The 18,298-nt window shown below is 47.6% G+C and overlaps 1 protein-coding gene across 2 annotated transcripts in view; it reads left to right on the forward strand.

Moving 5' to 3' along the window:
- Window positions 1-18,038, forward strand: part of ALDH8A1 (aldehyde dehydrogenase 8 family member A1) — a 29,049-nt gene extending 11,011 nt beyond the window's left edge. Inside the window, exons 5-7 of one of the 2 annotated variants that reach the window (XR_016233714.1) lie at window positions 1,875-2,131; window positions 5,278-5,444; window positions 6,507-6,643. Coding sequence is in view for 1 of the 2 variants with exons in the window: in XM_002714833.6 (XP_002714879.1) it covers window positions 1,875-2,131; window positions 6,507-6,668; window positions 17,230-17,682 (872 nt within the window). In the remaining variant the exon portion in view is untranslated. Of the gene's footprint in view, window positions 1-1,874; window positions 2,132-5,277; window positions 5,445-6,506; window positions 6,669-17,229 lie in introns of those variants that run through there. The other variant, XM_002714833.6, reaches the window with a different exon arrangement.
- Window positions 18,039-18,298: the final 260 nt, after the last annotated feature.

The following is an 18,298-nucleotide window of genomic DNA, read 5'->3' on the forward strand; positions in this document are numbered from 1 at the left end:
TCTTCCCTCTCTTGTTCCCACTCTTATGTTTAACAGGGATCACATTTCAGTTAATTTTCAACACTTAAGAATAACTGTGTATTAATTACAGAATTAAACCAGTCATATTAAGTAGAACAAACAAAAAAATACTAAGAGGGATAATGTATTAAGTTGTTCATTAACAGTCAGGGCTGTGCTGATCAAGTCACCGTTTCTCATAGTGTCCATTTCACTTCAACAGGACACAACCCATTTTTTTTTTAAGACTCTTGAATGAGGCAATCCCTCAGTTGTCCCAGATTTGGGAAAGCTGATCGAATATGGCCTCCTACCAGCACATCAAGGATTTCGTGTTGGCTTCCGGTCCTCTTTCTGGTCGTAGTTTGATGGTTACCCCCCCCCCCCTCCGCCCCCCTGTGTACATTCCTGACTTTGCCCCGCCTGACCCCGTGGTGGTGTGCGGAGGTAGCAGGCAGGCAGCCCCAGCAGGTGACCTGTGGGAAGGCCCTTGCTTTAGGTCCCTCAGCTGACTGTTCCCTAGGCCAGGGTGGGGATGGTAGCTGCGAGCTGGGGGCGGACTGGCCGTCCTCTGTCTGTCAGCCTCTTCTGCACTTACTGCCTCTCAGTCCACAGGGAAGCTACTGCTGACCACTTCCATGTCCACACGGTGGGTGCTGGGAAGAGTCCATCTCCCCCTCTCTTTTCTGGGCACCTTTTCTTGAAGTAAAAACATGCACCCTAGGTAGGTCTCAGTGGGGCTTAGCCAGGAGCAGAGATACAATTCCAAAAGCTGACACGTGGCAGGATTTCTGGCCCCATTGCAATGCCAGCCTGGAGGAAGAGAGACAGAAATCAGCTGGCAAACCTAGCAGCCCTGTAGACACAACACGATTGTGCACATGAGTTTCTCTTTGGACACCACATACAGCTTCCCAAGTTTCCAATCCAGTTCTAGCAGGGATACCGTACACTGAGCATCAGTTCAAATTTTTCCTTTACTTAACAATTACTTCTTAGCCTGCTGACTGTTTTTCAATCTTACTCTGCCTCAGTGTACCCGTGGGTGAAGAGATAGTGACAGTACTTCCTATCTGAGAGGGTGCTGTGAGGGCGAGAGAGGGGACAGGACTGCTGGCGATGGCTGGCCCACAGGACGCACCCAACGAACGTGAGCCTTTACCAGAGTTCTTTGGACCAAATTAGGCTGTGGCACCGGGGATACAATGGAGAACAGAAACCAGACACCACTGTGCCTTCGCTGGCATCCCTTCTCATCCTGGACGTGGATGAGTGCTTGCAGAAAGCACAAGCCAATACATCTGGGCGCAGGGCAGGAGGTTCTGGTGTTCAAAGAGCAGGGCTCCTGTTCTTGGTTGACGTCGGTCCTGGGAGGCCGGTTTTAGAGAGTAGTGGTTCTGCCCCTATCATGGGGCTCTGGACTTCCAACTCAAAACAGCCTCCCTGGGGAGCCTTCCCCCACTCCTGTGAGCCAAGTTAGTCCATCTCTTCTCTGTGCCTGTGCGGCATTTATGTATGTATTTCATCCCACGCTGTGACTCCTGGATACCACATCGGAGCAGGGCGCTGCTGCCCCTCTGGTCTTGCCCTGCGTTCTTGGCCCCCAAGGCCTTGTAGGTACTGTGGAATGAATTACCTAGGGTGTACTCTTACCTGCCTTGCTCCAGAACAAAACACTCAGAGAAATTCCACTTGTTGGGGCCTATAGGCAGGGGGTGACTCTGTAGTCTTTGCTGTTAAACTAGAGACAGCCATAAAAGTTCTGTCAAACCCCCCGAGAGCTTCCCCCACATACACCTGCAGCCGCTCCACGTCACCTGCAGTCCGCATTGCAGTGAGGAGAACTGCCGGCACTAATACTATTTCCTATGCAGGTGTTCCTCCAGGTGTGGTCAATATTGTGTTTGGAACAGGGCCCAGGGTAGGTGAGGCCCTGGTGGCCCACCCAGAGGTGCCCGTGATCTCCTTCACTGGGAGCCAGCCCACAGCTGAGCGCATCACCCAGCTGAGTGCTCCCCACTGCAAGAAGCTCTCCCTGGAGCTGGGGGGCAAGAATCCCGCTGTCATCTTTGAGGACGCCAACCTGGAGGAGTGCATTCCGGAAACCGTCAGGTCCAGCTTTGCCAACCAGGTATGTCCTCCGGGGCCCGCCCCCTCCCTGTGGCCCTGTCAAGCGGGATCCGTTTCATCACAGGGTGAAGCCCAGGAGTGACAAGGTCCATCCGGCCCCATTTCAGTTGCAGGAGGCTTGGTACCCCGCATTGTTCTGTTGACTGCCTATCTGACCCCAGCGTCGACCAGTGATCTCGTGCACTCACGGTTTCTGTTGAGCAAGCTCCTCTGCTTGGGTTTCACACTTTTTTTTTAAAAAAAATTTATTTATTTATTTGGAGGTAGAGTTATAGACAGTGAGAGGGAGAGACACAGAGAGAAGAGTTCCATCAATGGTTCACTCCCCAGAAGGCCACAACAGCCAGAACTGTGCTGATTCAAAGCCAGGAGCCAGGAGCTTCTTCTGGGACTCCCACGTGGGTGCAGGGGCCCAAGCACTTGGGCCATCCTCCACTGCTTTCCCAGGCCACAGCAGAGAGCTGGGTCGGAATAGGAGCAGCTGGGACTAGAACCGGCGCCCATATGGGATGCAGGCACAGCAGGCGGAGGATTAACCTACTGTGCCATGGCGCTGGCCCTGGGTTTCACACCTCTCATCAGGTACCAGCCACAGGCAAAATGACTGATTTTGCTGCTCCATGCTTCTCTATTCCTTGATCCACAAAGTTGTCCTGTCCCTTCTTACCATCCCAATGTCTCCTTTGCAGTAAATTGTGTTCTCTCCTGAAAAGTATCCCCAGTGCATTCACACATGAGTTAGAAATATCCAAAATGGCCTAGAGCAGCTTTCTCTATGTGGAGTCTGTGATGAGCTTCAGGGAGTCTCCTGGCATTGTATAACAGATGTTTGTTGAGTGCCGTAGTTTCAGCAGATCCTTCAAGGCCACAGCATCCAAAGGGTTAAGAACACTAGAGCAGATCAGCTAGACAGCAAATGCCTGCTTTTGTTTAGTATTTTTTGGCACTGATGCTTAGAAGGCTTTTCTCCAAAGGACATTTCATTTAAGCAGAGAATAAAGACTTAAGCCAAAGACTTAGAACTTCCATAGAAGGAAAGCAGAGGGGAATGAGATGGGGATCTGTACTGACCTAACTCAGGTCATATTGGCTGTCAGGTAGCCTTTTGAATCTCTATCTTAAACTGTTTTAAAAATGTGTAAAGTTTCATTTTATTTGAAAGGGAGTGTGAGAGTAAGAATGACAGCAAGAATGAAAGAGAGAGAGAGACAGAGAGAGAGGGAGGGAGAGAGGGAAAGAGAGAGCGAGCGCATCCATCTACTGGCTCACTCCCCAAATGCTTGCAACAGCCAGGGTTAGGCGAGGCTGAGACCGGGACACTGGAATCCACCTGGGGCTCCCGCGTGGGTGGCAGGGATAAAATTACTTGAGCTTTCACCTGCTGCATCCCAGGGTGCACATTACTGGGCAGCTGGCATCAGAAGTGGGAGAGCCAGGACTCACACTGGTCACTCCAACGTGGGGTGTGGGCATCCCAAGTGGCACCTGAACGGCTTCACCAAACACCCGCCTCTGAGCCTGTATTTCTTCATCAGTAAAATCATCTGAGCAGTAATGATGCCTCCCAACAGGATTTTTGTGAGTGTATGGAGAAAAATAGAACTTATAATGTTATTTTCGTAATTATACTTGTAATTATTTCTCTCCTATCATTCCTAGAGGAAGTGGTAGAAAGGGTTTCTGGGGGCAGGTGTTGTGGTACAGCAGGTTAAGCCATTGCTTGGGAATCAGCAGCCCATACTGGAGTGCCAACTGCCCTGCTTCCTATCCAACTCCCCGCTAATGTGCCTGGGAAGGCAACAAACTATGTCCCAAGTGCTTGGGCCTCTGCCAGCCATGTGGGAGACCTGGCTTTAGCCTGACTCAGCCCCAGCCGTTCTAGCCATTTGGAAGTGAACCAGCAGATGGAAGATATCTCATTCTCTCTGTCTCTCTCTGCCTTTCAAACAAATAAATAAATCTTTAAAGAAAAAAGAAAATATTTCTGGATCAATAGACAGGCAATTTTATGATATAGCTAATTCAATCATTAAAATAAGCACCAAGTGAGGCCGGCGCCGTGGCTCACTAGGCTAATCCTCCGCCTTGCGGCGCCGGCACACCGGGTTCTAGTCCCGGTCGGGGCGCCGGATTCTGTCCCAGTTGCCCCTCTTCCAGGCCAGCTCTCTGCTGTGGCCAGGGAGTGCAGTGGAGGATGGCCCAAGCGCTTGGGCCCTGCACCCCATGGGAGACCAGGATAAGTACCTGACTCCTGCCATCGGAACAGCGTGACGCACTGGCCGCGGCGGCCATTGGAGGGTGAACCAACGGCAAAGGAAGACCTTTCTCTCTGTCTCTCTCTCTCACTGTCCACTCTGCCTGTCAGAAAAAAAAAAAAAAAAAACCACCAAGTGAACCATTTACCCAAGTGTTTTGATGGCTTAGAGAGATGCGAGGGACAAACTTTGTGACTGAGAAATGGAGGTGAGAGCGCGTGAGGTGAACTCTGTGTTCAGGCCAGGGATTGCTGACCTGGGGATCTGGGCTGTGGACTTCCCAGCCCCAGAATCAGGCTGGATTGAGTTTGCCCAGGGAGCCTTCCTCTGGGGTGGAGGAGACTGTGGGGGTGGTGTCTTTAAAATGTCAATGGGAAAAGGGACATGGACCAAATGAGTTGGCCAATTCAGGGCAATAAATAGGTTTAAGGTAAAATAAGTGCAGCAGCTGATTACGTAGTTGAGTGATGAGTTCCAAGCGGTGCAAACTGCTTTGCTTTTCTGAAGGATCTGTGCGTTCTTGGGGTGTACTCACCCAGAACCTCAGTCGCTCACCATACGGTGGAGAAGCTCATCCCCCACAGGAATAGGATGAGGGAAGCACCTGCACAGCTGGCACTCGCTGTGTGATGCTGTCCTTCTCGCCTTGCCTCCAAAGTCGTCTTTCCAGGGGTCTTGGTATCACCCATGCATTTTTGGCGCGAGTAATGGAAATTCAGTAAAACCCTCAAGTCATTTTATCATGTCTTCCTCCCCGACAAGGTACAGGGCACTTGTGCAAATGAAACCATCATGTGTTTGGACATTCACCAAGCCAGACATACCGCTGTTTAATGTGGACAGTGAGCCTTGGTCCGAAACCCAGCATAATTAGAAGCTTTCTGTTTTCTAGGATTGTCGTGTATATCGTGAAGGCCCAATACAGATGTGATGAGAAAGCCATTTAGCTATGGATTTACTTGTCCTACATGCACAAAGCTTTGAGATGTCAAGAACCATTGCTGGAGGCTACTACACGCCGTATTCAGTTGACTGAGAGGCTTGCTAAGGACCTCTCGTGTGAGCACCAGCATCTCGACTTCCTCCTCCCCTCCCCCCAGGAACCCAGGCTCTCCCTGGAGCTTATGTGTCCTTCCAGGGAATACAGTTACTATCTGCTCTGTGGCTTGGGCCAAAAATCTAGGGCTCATCCTTGTTCTTGCCCTAAACCCCACCTCTCACCCTCCCACCTTCCCGCCGATTCTGTCTTTAACACGTATCCCAAACACCGTCTCTTCTCCACTGCATCGGTGCCAGTCTCTTACACTTTGGGAGCTCCATGCTCCTGAGAGAATCTGTTTAATCTGACAGATCCCATAGTCTCTTTCCTCATTGCTGCCGCCCTGGTCCAAGCTACTGTCACTTATCTGGACTTCCAGAACATTCTCTTAACTCTCCACTCTGTTCCCACTCATTTTTTTCCTTTCTATTTTCCAGCTGCCAGAATGATCCTTTTAAAATGTAAATCCGATCGCATCCCCCTGCAGCTTAAAACCTTCTATTATCTTTTCATGATACAGAGAATAAATTGCAAGCGCCTCCAGAGCCCACAAAGCTTGTGATCTCGTGATGTCACCTTGCTTGCCTTCGACCTCCTCTCCTACGGGCTCCTGTCCTTGCCTTCACTGACATTCTCGGCCCCACCCACCTCCTTGTCTTTCCCGACATTCCCCATGCTTGTTCCCCCCCCACCACCACGCAGGTCCTCCATTCTTGCTGTGAGAATCTCCCCCTTCAGATCTTTGCCTATCCAGCTCCTTCCCATCAATCAAGACTTCCTTCAATCATCTTCTCTTGGCAAGCAGCTTCCATGGCTCCCATTAATCAAGTAGCTGCCCTCCCACCAGTTGCTATTTTCATCCTGTGCTTGATTTTTCTTGTATTGCTTTGAAAACTATGTGGAGTTATATTATTTATTGAGCTTATTTACTTTTCTTGTCTTCCCTGCAAGACTGTGTGTCCCATATGACATAGCACTGTGTGCCATTGTTCCATCTCAGTGCCTGATACTCAGAATCCCACGGTGAGTGATCCATGAAATAGGGTGTGCTCAAGTCTTGTCATTGTCCTCATTCCTGGCAGGGTGAAGTCTGTCTCTGCACCAGCAGGATCTTTGTCCAGAAGAGCATCTACAGAGAATTTTTAAAGAGATTTGTAGAAGCTACCAGAAAGTGGAAAGTTGGCATTCCCTCTGATCCATCGGCCAGCATGGGAGCTCTGATAAGCAAAGCACATTTGGAGAAGGTAAGAAATCTTTGCCATGTAAGTTTCAGAAAAAGTTCTCATTCGAAGTGCAGCTCAGTGCAGGCACCACTCACATCAGGCTTCAAAATACTATTGATTCCTACCCTAGCTTTGAAAAGTGATGACCCTTGAGAACTTGTTTTTGGATGTGGGTCTGAACATTTGAGATATGAATATGCAAGTGTAGTTCATGTTCAAGTAGCATTCACGTGAAATTAGTAAACTTAACAAGAGGGTAAGAAGATACCACCAGTAGATTGGAGAAGACACATTTCAAAACATGGAGATCAGCTAATGAGGATGGTGTGGCTCAAAAATGGCAGAGAATTCCATAGGCAAGTTTGCCTTTCTGGTTTATAACAGATGGAAAAATGAGCACAAACAATGCAAATTGTGTGGGCGATAGCCAGTGAGGTGACCAGTGGTAGCCCATCTGATAGAAACCATTGGTGGTCTCTGAGTGATTTATGGAATTCCTATCTTTCGGGTCATTTTAATTCACCAGCAGATGTGACTCCCAAAATAAGTCATAGATTTTGCAATTAGAAGGACCTTGTTTTTAGCTGAGAGAACTGAGGCACACCAAAGAGAATGCTGTTATTTGAATGATTTGTGTCCCCCTCAACTCATGCAGGAGTTTAACCCCTAAATGCTTATGTTAATAGTATTAAGAGCTTGGAAACATAGTTCTACAGCTGTTTATAACTAGGACTTTGGAAAGTGATTAGATTGGGTCATTGGGAGTGGGGACTCCATGACCAAATCCTGGTGGCTTTATAAAGAGGGGGAGGGAGACTACACCTGTATCAGTCAGTTTTTCATCCCTATAGAAAAATACATAAGAAAAGGTACTTATGAGAGGAGGAGGATTATTTTGGCCCACAGGTCTGGAGGTTCACAGTGCAAGATTGAGTAGGCCCTGTTGGTTTGGCATCTGTTGAGATTGGTGGAAGGCAATGAGAGAAATGTGCAGAGGAAGGATCACACACATGGTAAACCAGGAAGGAGATAAGGAACAGCTGGGCTCACCTCAGGCTTTTATAGCTAATGCTTTTGCAAACACTGCCTTTTGATGGCATGTCCCCAGGGACATAAGGACTTCCCTCTGGGACAACTTCCTAGATACCATAATTCAGTTGAGTTTGTATTCTCTTTGTTTCACCAACTTATGACTTTGGAAATTCTCCATCTGTGTAAGTGTGGGAGCCATATCCTATTCAAACCATACCATTCTTCCCCGGCTCCCCTAAAGTCCCACCCTTTGCATATACAGCATACAATCAGTCCATTCTAACAGTTCCAGAGTCTTAACTCAGCCCAACATTAGTTCAAAAGTTTAAAGTCCAAAATCTCATCTGAGACCCAAGGCAAGTCTGTAAAAATCCAAGTCGCATTCTTCCAAGATACAGTGCTGAGACAACCATAGGGCTTACATTGCCATTCCAAAAAGGAGTGACAGATAAGTAGAAAGGATTCACTGGACTAAAGCAAAGCCAAACACTAGAAAGGCAAGCATTAAATTCCAAAGCTTCGCGTCTGGCAACCTGGGCACATTGTGGCAGGGGCAGCCCCTCCCATGCACTGCAGGAGGCGACAGCCCGTGCTTCAGTTCTCATCAAAGGTTGGGCTCTTGTCTCTGCATCCCCACCGGGCATTGCCACTGTAGGGACTCTGCAGCAGCTCTGGCCCCACATTTCTGCTTGGCATTGCCTTAGTGGAAGTTCTCTGAAGTGGCTCCAACCCTGAAGCAGCTTCCTGCCTTGGCCCTCTGCCCACGTGGCTGCACACAAATGTCTGGGCTTTCCTGGGCAGGTGCACATTGCTGGTCACTCTGCCTTCTTTGGGTCTCCACGTTGACTGCACTCCCACACCTTCACCGGGTATCATCCCATGAGGGTCTCAATGCAGGGGCTACAATCCTGCAAAAACCACTCTGCCTGGCTTCCCTGCTTTCCTTTGCAATCTCAGTGAAAGCCGCCATGACCCCATAACTCTTGGATTCTGCAGATGATGCTAACGTCAGCTACTAACAGAAGTTGCACCTGAGCCTGCTTAAACCAGGGCTGCAGTATCTTTTTTTTTTTTTTTTAAGATTTATTTTATTTATTTGAAAGACAGAGTTACAGAGAGAGATGGATACAGAGAGAGAGGTCATCCATCTGCTGGTTCACTCCCCAGAGGGCCGCAATGGCTGGAGCTATGCCGATCGGAGCCAGGAGCCAGGAGCTTCCTCCGGGTCTCCCACACGAGTACAGGGGCCCAAGCACGTGGGCCATCTTCTGCTGCTATCCCAGGCCATAGCAGAGAGCTGGATCGGAAGAGGAGCAGCCAGGACTAGAACCAGTGCCCATTTTGAGATGCCTGCGCTCCAGGCCAGGGCTTTAACCCGCTGCACCACAGCGCCGGCCCCGCTGTAGTAGTCTTGGCGCACTTATCCAGCAAGCCCGAATTTGGAGCTGGTCCTGGGCAACAGGAGCTCTGGACTCTTTTCTGAAAGGATTCTTCCCTGGAAGATCTTTGAAACACATTTGTGCTTCTAAACCTCTGAGCCTGCGGTGGGAGGGGCTGAAATGCCTTCCTTGCCATGGTGCGACAGAAGCTCGGTTCCCGACACGGTAACCACCTCCATCTGTCCTGTTCCTGTCAGCATTCTGGCCTTCTGAGCCCTCACCAGAATTTCCCCTGACGTTCTGCTTGCTGCATTTTAGGCTTTTATCAGCCTGCTCCTCCAAACTCTCCCAAACTTCCAATCTCAAAGGTTCTTCCGCATCTTCAGGTATGGTTATGACGACAGCCTTTTTTTTTTTTTCTAGTATCAATTTTCTGTGTTTGTTAGTTTTTTTTTTTTTTTAAACAGGCAGAGTTAGACAGTGAGAGAGAGAGAGAGAGACAGAGAGAAAGGTCTTCCTTTTTCTGTTGGTTCACCCCCCAAGTGGCCACTAAGGCCGGTGCATTGCGGCCAGCACGCTGATCCAAAGCCAGGAGCCAGATGATTCTCCTGGTCTCCCATGCGGGTGCAGGGCCCAAGGACCTGGGCCATCCTCCACTGCCTTCCCCGAGCCACAGCAGAGAGCTGGACTGGAAGAGGGGCAACCGGGACAGAACTGGTGCCCCAACCGGGACTAGAACCCGGGGTGTCGGTGCCGCAGGCGGAGGATTAGCCTATTGAGCCGCGGCACCGGCCAGTTAGTTTTTTGTTGCCATAACCAAATACACAAAAGAAGTTACTTATGGAGGAAGGAGGTGTATTCTGAGTCATGGTTTTGGAGGTTCACAGTCCCAGATGTGGTGGGCCCCATTTGCTTGGTATCTGATGAGGCTGGCAGATGGCAATGGCAGAGGACATGCAGAGGGAAGATCACTTGTTAAGACAGAGAGCAGAGAGAGAACAGCTAGGCCTGGATCAAGCTTTTATAACCAAGTCTCTCACAAGAGCTACCTTCTGATGTCATACCTCCCATGATCTAAGGACCTCCCTCCAGCTCCAGGCCCACATCCTAGACATCATAATTGGATTGAATTTCCACCTTCTTGGAACCATCAACGTACAACTTTGGGATTAAACTGTCTGCCTGCTTTGGGACTCACATCTGATTGAAACTACAGCAACACAGAAAAGAGAAACAGGTGTACTCCACAGTGTGCTGCAGCCAAGGCAGCTCCTTGCCAAAGCCTGTAGGGTGCTCTTTGCACTTGGAATGTCCAGAACTATGAGTCAAAAGAAACCTCTCCTCTTGGTAAGCAGCCTGCCTTAGGTATTTTGTTGCAGTAAGGAAAGAATGACTGACGAAAGAAGACTGTCCTCATCAGTCGGCAAATGAGGAAAAAGAGCCTTTACTTGGGTTTGTAGGGATCTCTGATACTGCAGAACGCATTGGCAGATTTGTTACATTTAACTTTGAACTTCACAACATTGTGAAGCCTAGATGCAGGTAGATGGGAAGAATGCAGTGGCTTGATGGTTTGTTTTTATTTCTGCTATGTTCTTAGTGGACTAGAAAGCATGGTGCAGGGGGAAGAGGTGTTGAAGGCTTCAAGAGGGAGGGGAGGGCATGGATTATGTGGTAAGAAACCAGGAGAAAGGGTGGGGGAACGACAAAGCAATTAGCAAGGTAACTCCAAAGGCTCATTTGAGGTTATGGTTATTTGTATAGAAGCCAACTAGCATGGGCGTTTTCCTCCAGCCAAGTCTACCTACAAATCTGCAGGTGCTTAGGCAGCTGTGCCAGAATGTCCATGGGGGCCCACAGTTGTGGACGTTCTCCCCTTCACAGAATGAGGACTCACCGGGTGCAAAAGGCTCACGTTGTCTCTGCCCTCTGGCTGTTCCAGGGTCTGTAGGGTTTCTAGGGCCGCATGCCTGCCCATCCACATGTGAGGGTGACAGGTGGAAAACAGCTTCAGTTCTCTCCTGAGTGCTTCCTGGGAGGCAGGAAGGGGCAAAATGGAAGTTAGCACCAGTGAAACAATTCAAAATATTTGACTTTTCTCTATCAATGATTTGTGGTGGTGGTGGTGGTGGTGTGTGTGTGTGTGGAGAGAGAGAGAGAGAGAGAGAGAGAGAAAGAGAGAGAGATTGATGCCATACATAGACTCACATGGGTAGCCATGGTTTTTCTTATCTTACTCTAAGTATTTGTCTCTACCTAGCAGCATAATGAACCCAGGTCATTGACAGGTTCAGCAGGTTCCAATGCATTATAATTACCATGGGCTTTAATAAAGCATTTAAAAATATTGTCCTTGCTTGACCAACCACAGGAGTCTTCTTTTATTATTTATATTTTAAGCTTTAACATGTACGGAACTTACAACTGTTGAAAAATTAAATGTTCAGCATGGTAATGATTCACGAACAACACTAACACTAATGTCCTGGCATAGGTAGCACGCTGTACGTATTTAAGACATGCAGCACTGGATAGACCAAGACAGGACAGGGCACCCAAGCGGGAGTGACTTCAACCCTGGCAGGGCTGTGCTCCCACAGTGCCCTGGTAAGAAGGGTCCTGAGTCCCCGCCGACATTTCTGATTTAGCCACGTCACCCCTTAAGCCTCGCTCTCACATCAGGATTGTTTGTCACTGGCTGAGGTGCCTCATGTTATGTTTGGTCCCAAGGTCTTTAGAACGACCCAGGAAGCTGTCTATAGAGGTCTCACTTCCGTTGTGACCTTGCCCTCCCTGCGTTCTGGCCTCCCTTTTTGCTCAAAGATCCCAGGCACATTCCTGCTTCTTGGCCTTTGTTTGTTGTTCACGCTGCCTGGAGAGCGCTCCCTGCTGCTGCTTGCTCGGCCTGTCTTAGGTCAAATGTCACCTTCTGATGACACCTTCCCTGCCTGTCCTCCCCCCAAACCACACCCTTTAGAGCATCCTCTCCCTTTCTTTTTCTCCATGGTTCTTAATGCCATGTGGTGTACAATATATATTATCACCCCCTACTACCATCTTCTCTTGATGAGAAGCAAGCTCCAAGTTCAGTTTTATTCCTGCTGTATCCTTAGACCCTAGAAAAGCTGCTGGGATATAGTAGGCACCTATCTGTTGGGCAAATGACTGAATGGATTCCACACTGTGAGTCCTGGGTACAGAGCACCTGCCAACTTCAGGTACCTATTTCCTTGAATTCTTTTTGATCCTTGGCGTAAACTCCCCAGACCTTCCAGCTCAGTTCTGGGAAGCTCTGCTGTCCCACCTTTAGGGAGAGAAGCAGCCCGATGAGTGCAAACGTGACCTTTTCAGACATGACTTCTTCAGGTCCCCGTGTCACACTGTCGATGGAGGCGGGAGGGCAAACCCTCTGCAGCGGTCACCTCTTCCCAGAAAGCCCTGGGGCTGCGTGCCAAGGGAGGTCTGGCTGCTCATGCTGCGCTCCAGTCCTCTCATACCTGGGTACTGGGTATCGGTCTTGTCCAAACCAAATTAGCCCGCAGAGACTGGGCTTTGTGTCCGACCCACTTTCTGTGTGATTGTCACAGTAGAGAGTGATGCAGTTGTCACAGAATTCAGTGAGAATGTGAAGAAGGTGTTTGGGAATGACCAAGGGCCAGAGACAGAGATGTCCAGCATGCTGCAAAGGCAGGTGTGGCTTCTGGGCGCCCAGTGACTCTACAAGATGTGCGGGAACTTTATGGGATTCTGTCCTCATGCAAAATTGCAAAGGATGCTTTTGCTTTTTCAGAGGTACTTTTTCTTTTTTATATAGATTTATTTATTTGAAATGCAAAGTTCTAGAGAGAAAGCAAGGGATGAGGATAGAGAGAGAAATAGAGAGAGGGAGAGAGAGGGAGAGAGGGAGAGAGGGAGAGAGGGAGAGAGACAGAAAGGGAGAGAGGGAGAGAGAGAGAGATCTTCCATCCACTGGTTTACTCCCCCAAATAATGGCAACAGCCAGGGCTGGGCAGGCTGAAACCAGGAGCCAGGAGTTCCATGTAGGTCTCTCAGTTGCGTGACAGGGGCCCAAGTACCGGGCCTATCTTCGCTGCCTTTTCTGGTGTGTTAACAAAGACTGGATCAGAAGCAGAGCAGCCAGGACTTGAGCTGGTGCTCATATGGGATGCTGGTGTCCCAGGTGGTAGCTTAATCTGCTGCACCACAGTGCCAGCTCCTTTGTTTCTCTGTTTACTCTCCTGGTGTCTTCTCCAATTAGGCACTCTGGAGAATCTGGCTATGTGGCCTTCCAAGGATGTAAAGAGAGAGAGAATTCTGGAGTGTTCACAGTGAGACCTGAGGAGGCACAGAAGTTCATAGTTCAACCTCCATTAAGGCAAGGCACCAGGCCTACGTAGGGCCTGCTCTGACAGTTCCCTGTCTACTTTTCTCAGATTAAAAACAAAATTGACATACAGAGTGAGGGGTATCTCTGAGGTCTCAGCTAGTAAGTGTCAGATCATGCACTATCTCTTCTTCCTCATTAAATTATCCCAGGGGCTACATTCCCAGACCTCCAGTGGATGCCTGAAACTGTGGATGGTACTGAACCCTGAACACAGCACTGTGATGCAGGGATGATCAGTCTGATAACCAGTGTGGCTACTAAGTGATTAATAGACGGGTAGTGCATACAGCCCGGATACACTGTTCAAAGGATGATTTATGTCCCTGGTGGAATGGAGTAGGGCAGCATGGGATTTTCGTCATGCTATGCAGAAGATGTGCAGTTTAAAACCGATTTCTGGAATTTTCCATTTTATGTATTTGGACCTTGGTTGATCATAGGTAACTGAAATAACAGAAAGCAAAATCACAGAGAAACGTGGATTCCAGTATCTTTGTCATCGCCATCATCACCAGCATCAAAGTTACAGCTGCTGTTCAAGAAAGGACCATTGGGATGAGTGTTTGGTCTAGCAGTTGAGTCACTGCTTGCAATACCTGATTTATTTATTTTTTTTGACAGGCAGAGTGGACAGTGAGAGAGAGAGACAGAGAGAAAGGTCTTCCTTTGCCGTTGGTTCACCCTCCAATGGCCGCCGCTGCTGGCACGCTGCGGCTGGCGCACCGTGCTGATCCGAAGGCAGGAGCCAGGTACTTATCCTGGTCTCCCATGGGGTGCAGGGCCCAAGCACTTGGGCCATCCTCCACTGCCCTCCCTGGCCACAGCAGAGAGCTGGCCTGGAAGAGGGGGCAACTGGGACAGAATCCGGCGCCCTGACTGGGACTAGAACCCGTGTGCCAGCGCTGCAAAGCAGAGGATTAGCCTAGTGAGCCATGGCGTCGGCTCTGATTTATTTTTAAAGATTTATTTTATTTAGTTGAAAGAGTTACAGAGAGAGGCAGAGATAGAGAGAGAGGTCTTTCATCTGCTGGTTCACCCCCTCAGATGGCCATAACAGCCAGAGCTGAGCTGATCCAAAGTCAGGAGCCAGGAGCCTCCCTCAGGTCTCCCACATGGGTGCAGGGGCCCAAGGACCTGGGCCCTCCTCCACTGCTTTCCCAGGCCACAGCAGAGAGCTGGACTGGAAGGGGAGCAGCCGGGACTAGAACCGGCGCCCATAGGGGATACCTGCACCTCAAGTCAGGGCTTTAACCCGCTGTGCCACAGCACCAGCCCCGAGATACCTAATTTCTATTTGTACTTCCTGGGTTTGACTCTCAAGCCTATTTCAATTCCAGTTTCTTTTTAAGGTCATACCCTGGGGAGGCAGCAGGTGATCTCTCAAGTAGCTGAGTCTCTGCCACCCACGTGGAGAGCTGGGTTGTTTTCCTAGCTCCTGCCATTGTGGGCATTTGGGCAGTGAACCAGCAGGTGGGAGCAGTATCCCTCTCTCTCAAATAAATAAAATAAATGACTAAAACAAGACTTACTATGTGCCAGGCATTGTGTGAAATAATTTTTATATACATTATTTTATTTAATGTTTGTAAGAGCCCTAAGTGACAGCATTAATCCTATTTTTCCAGATGGGGAAACCAAGGCATAGACCACTTAAAAGCTCCCAACTAGTAAGTGGAGAAACTGAGAGTTGAATACCTTAGTGTTCCCAAGACCACTCCGTTAACCTCTGTGCTTTAGTTTTATGTTCAAAGGCACTAAGTATTAACTATCCCTTATCATCGAAGGAAAAGTTTTATGATAGTAATTTCTTACTTTTGAAGCACAGTACCAGACATAAGAGTTTTTTTTTTTTCTTCTTCAGATTTTACTGAAAATCTTAGTTCTTGATCTACAAAGGGAAATACCATTCTGTCATGCAGTCTGACGTTCTCTAGGATATAAATTCAATTTCATGTGAGACACCTTATACATTAAGCATTTTGATATATTCACAATTTGGACATGGACACATCCCTTCCTCTTTTATTTTCCTGAGATAAAGTGTGTGCAGTAGTCTGCCCTTGTCTGGGGCTTTGCTTCCTGTGGTTTCAGTTAGCCGTGCTCAACCACAGCCTGCAAATATTGAAGGTATTTCAAGGGAGAAAGACCACATTCACATTGCTTTTATTGCAGTACACAGCTATAACTTTCTATTTCATTATTAGCTATTGCTGTTAATCTCTTACTGTACCTGATTTATAAATTGCATTTTATCACAGGTATGTACCGATAGAAAAAACCCTGGGGCATGTAGGGTTCAGTTCTACCTGTGGTTGCTGACACCCATGGTTGTCTTGGAATGTGTCCCTTGGGGATAAGAGGGTGTTGTAATCGCGTTTAGATATGATAAGCTAAAGCAAAAGCATGCCTCACACTGTTCTCAATATCTACACAAGTCCAGCACTGCTCCCAGGCAGCACGTCTAGAGACCTCTCTGTGGACTTCCCTTCCTACAGGTCACCCATTTTTTGAGTCTTTTAGTTAATGTGGGTGTGTGGTTTCAAAAGGATCAAGAGAGTAGGGGAAAGAGAAGTGCAGACCTAGTTTATTCTGTAGCCACACACTGGAATAGGGTAAGTTCTGGGAAAGCTTTGAGGTCCTTGTGGATGCTGGCGGAGAGGGTAGAGTGGAGGGGAATACAAATTGGTGCCAAATGTTGTATTTTTTAAAAAGTCTTTAACTTTGAGGCTTATTAAGAATTCTGCAAACTGGAAGGAGATTAATAATAGAATAGCATTAGTTATTCTTTCACATGGCAAATGGACAAATATAGTTCTGCATTCACTGTGTTGTACAGAGGAGTCTTAATCTAATTCTGGGGCAGAATGCTCAGAGAGAGAAAGGATAAGAAGGAATCTGAAACATTATTTCAAAACTGACCTTGCCTTTGATTTATTACTCAACTGCTCTTCTAGCCTTTTAATATTGAGGACTATTTTTCTTCTGTTCTTATGCTTATAATACCCCTTTGGGTAGAATAATGTATCTATCATTGGGACTTCAGCAAGACTTCCACATAAACATACACATACATACATAGTTATTATAATGAGTTATTTCTACAACCATTTATCTGTTGCTATCTCTGAGCCAAGGGGTTAACTTATTATATAACTTATTTCCCATTATCATTAATTATATATTACCTAGATGTATTTTCAGAGTATAACCAGTAATGAGACCAGAAATTAAACATGATTATTTTAGAAGTGCAACTATTGAGAGAGATCCTGGCCTTTACCTAAATCTTACGTATCATTGACTTCTCATTTTCTATAATGGACATAGCTGCTTCAAATGGACAAAATATTCTTTTGTGTATTTAACTGCAAAATAAGCCCAAGTGTGAATTCTAGCTTTATTGTTTATTAGTGCTAGGAACCATTTTTCTACTTTCCGAGGCTCAATTATATCATCAGCAAATAGGGGATAATAATAGATAAAAATAGCTAATAACATTGGGAGAGAATCAAGTACGAATGTAGGAAAAGCACTTTGCAGAGTGCCTGGCACTTAGACATTAAATAAATGACTTCCCTCCTCTATGTAGGAGGGCTCAGTGCCCACATGACGGTTGGAACAATTCTGCACTTGGGCTTAACAGCTGAGTGATGAGATAATGAACCCTAGATTTCTTGGCCATGACCTTAAGTCTCTTTCTGATGATTAGAAATACTGAATGTTCTGCTGCTTTGTGTGAAGCCGGAAGGTGACATGTTGCTAATTATGGTTTTTGACCACCCAGGTCAGAAGTTACATCGAAAAAGCCCGTGCTGAAGGAGCTCAGATTCTGTGTGGGGAGGGCGTGGATAAGTTGAACCTGCCCCCCCGAAACCAGGCCGGCTACTTTATGCTTCCCACGGTGATAACAGACATTAAGGATGATTCCTGCTGCATGAAGGAGGAGATATTTGGCCCAGTGACGTGTGTCGTCCCCTTTGATAGTGAAGAGGAAGTGATTAAAAGAGCCAACAATGTTAAATATGGCCTGGCAGCCACGGTGTGGTCAAGCAATGTGGGGCGCATCCACCGAGTGGCCAAGAAGCTGCAGGCCGGCTTGGTGTGGACTAACTGTTGGCTCATCAGAGAGCTGAACCTGCCTTTCGGAGGGATGAAAAGTTCTGGGGTAGGAAGGGAAGGACTCAAGGACTCCTATGACTTCTTCACTGAAATCAAAACCATCACTGTGAAACACTGATCTTCGCCAATGGAGAAGTTGTCATGGCCCACGCTTGGCTGCGGGGAGTTGGTGGCCCCATGGGGTGAATGGGAAGCTGGCGTGAATTCCACCTTGCCCTGACTTGGCAGGATGTTATCTCCAGTTGATCCCTGGTGTTTTGTGTTTTCACTTGCTAGTAAAGATGTGTATCCAGTGTGGGCTCACAAAGGGCAAGACTTCCAAATAGGAAGGCACAAAAAGAAAACCAAACAATCATCCATTTCCTCCCGTATTTTGTCTTCACAGTTTTTTTATCATTTTGATTGAATTTTAGGGATTGCAGGTAATCAGATACCTTTACTATATGGTAAAAAATAAAGTTGTACTGAGTCAAAGACACATTGTTATTTCCTGCCTTTGGGGAGAATGTGGAGGTGGTCTCCTTGTCCACCGCTCACTAGCATGGCTAAGTGATGACCGTACTTCATCATGTAGGCACTGTGAACGCCTATGGAATTTTTCAGAGAAAGCCTGCCTAGTAGACCCTGATGAATGCATTTTTGTAAGGACAAAGAAAAATAAAATAATGACCACTTTGCTGAAAACTTGAAACAAGAGGAAATAGTTTGATCCATTCCTATTGTCAAGCCCAATC

The sequence above is a fragment of the Oryctolagus cuniculus genome, chromosome 5, assembly GCF_051225735.1.
Source record: "Oryctolagus cuniculus isolate XC-2025 breed Fujian yellow rabbit chromosome 5, ASM5122573v1, whole genome shotgun sequence".
Classification (NCBI taxonomy): Eukaryota; Metazoa; Chordata; class Mammalia; order Lagomorpha; family Leporidae; genus Oryctolagus; species Oryctolagus cuniculus.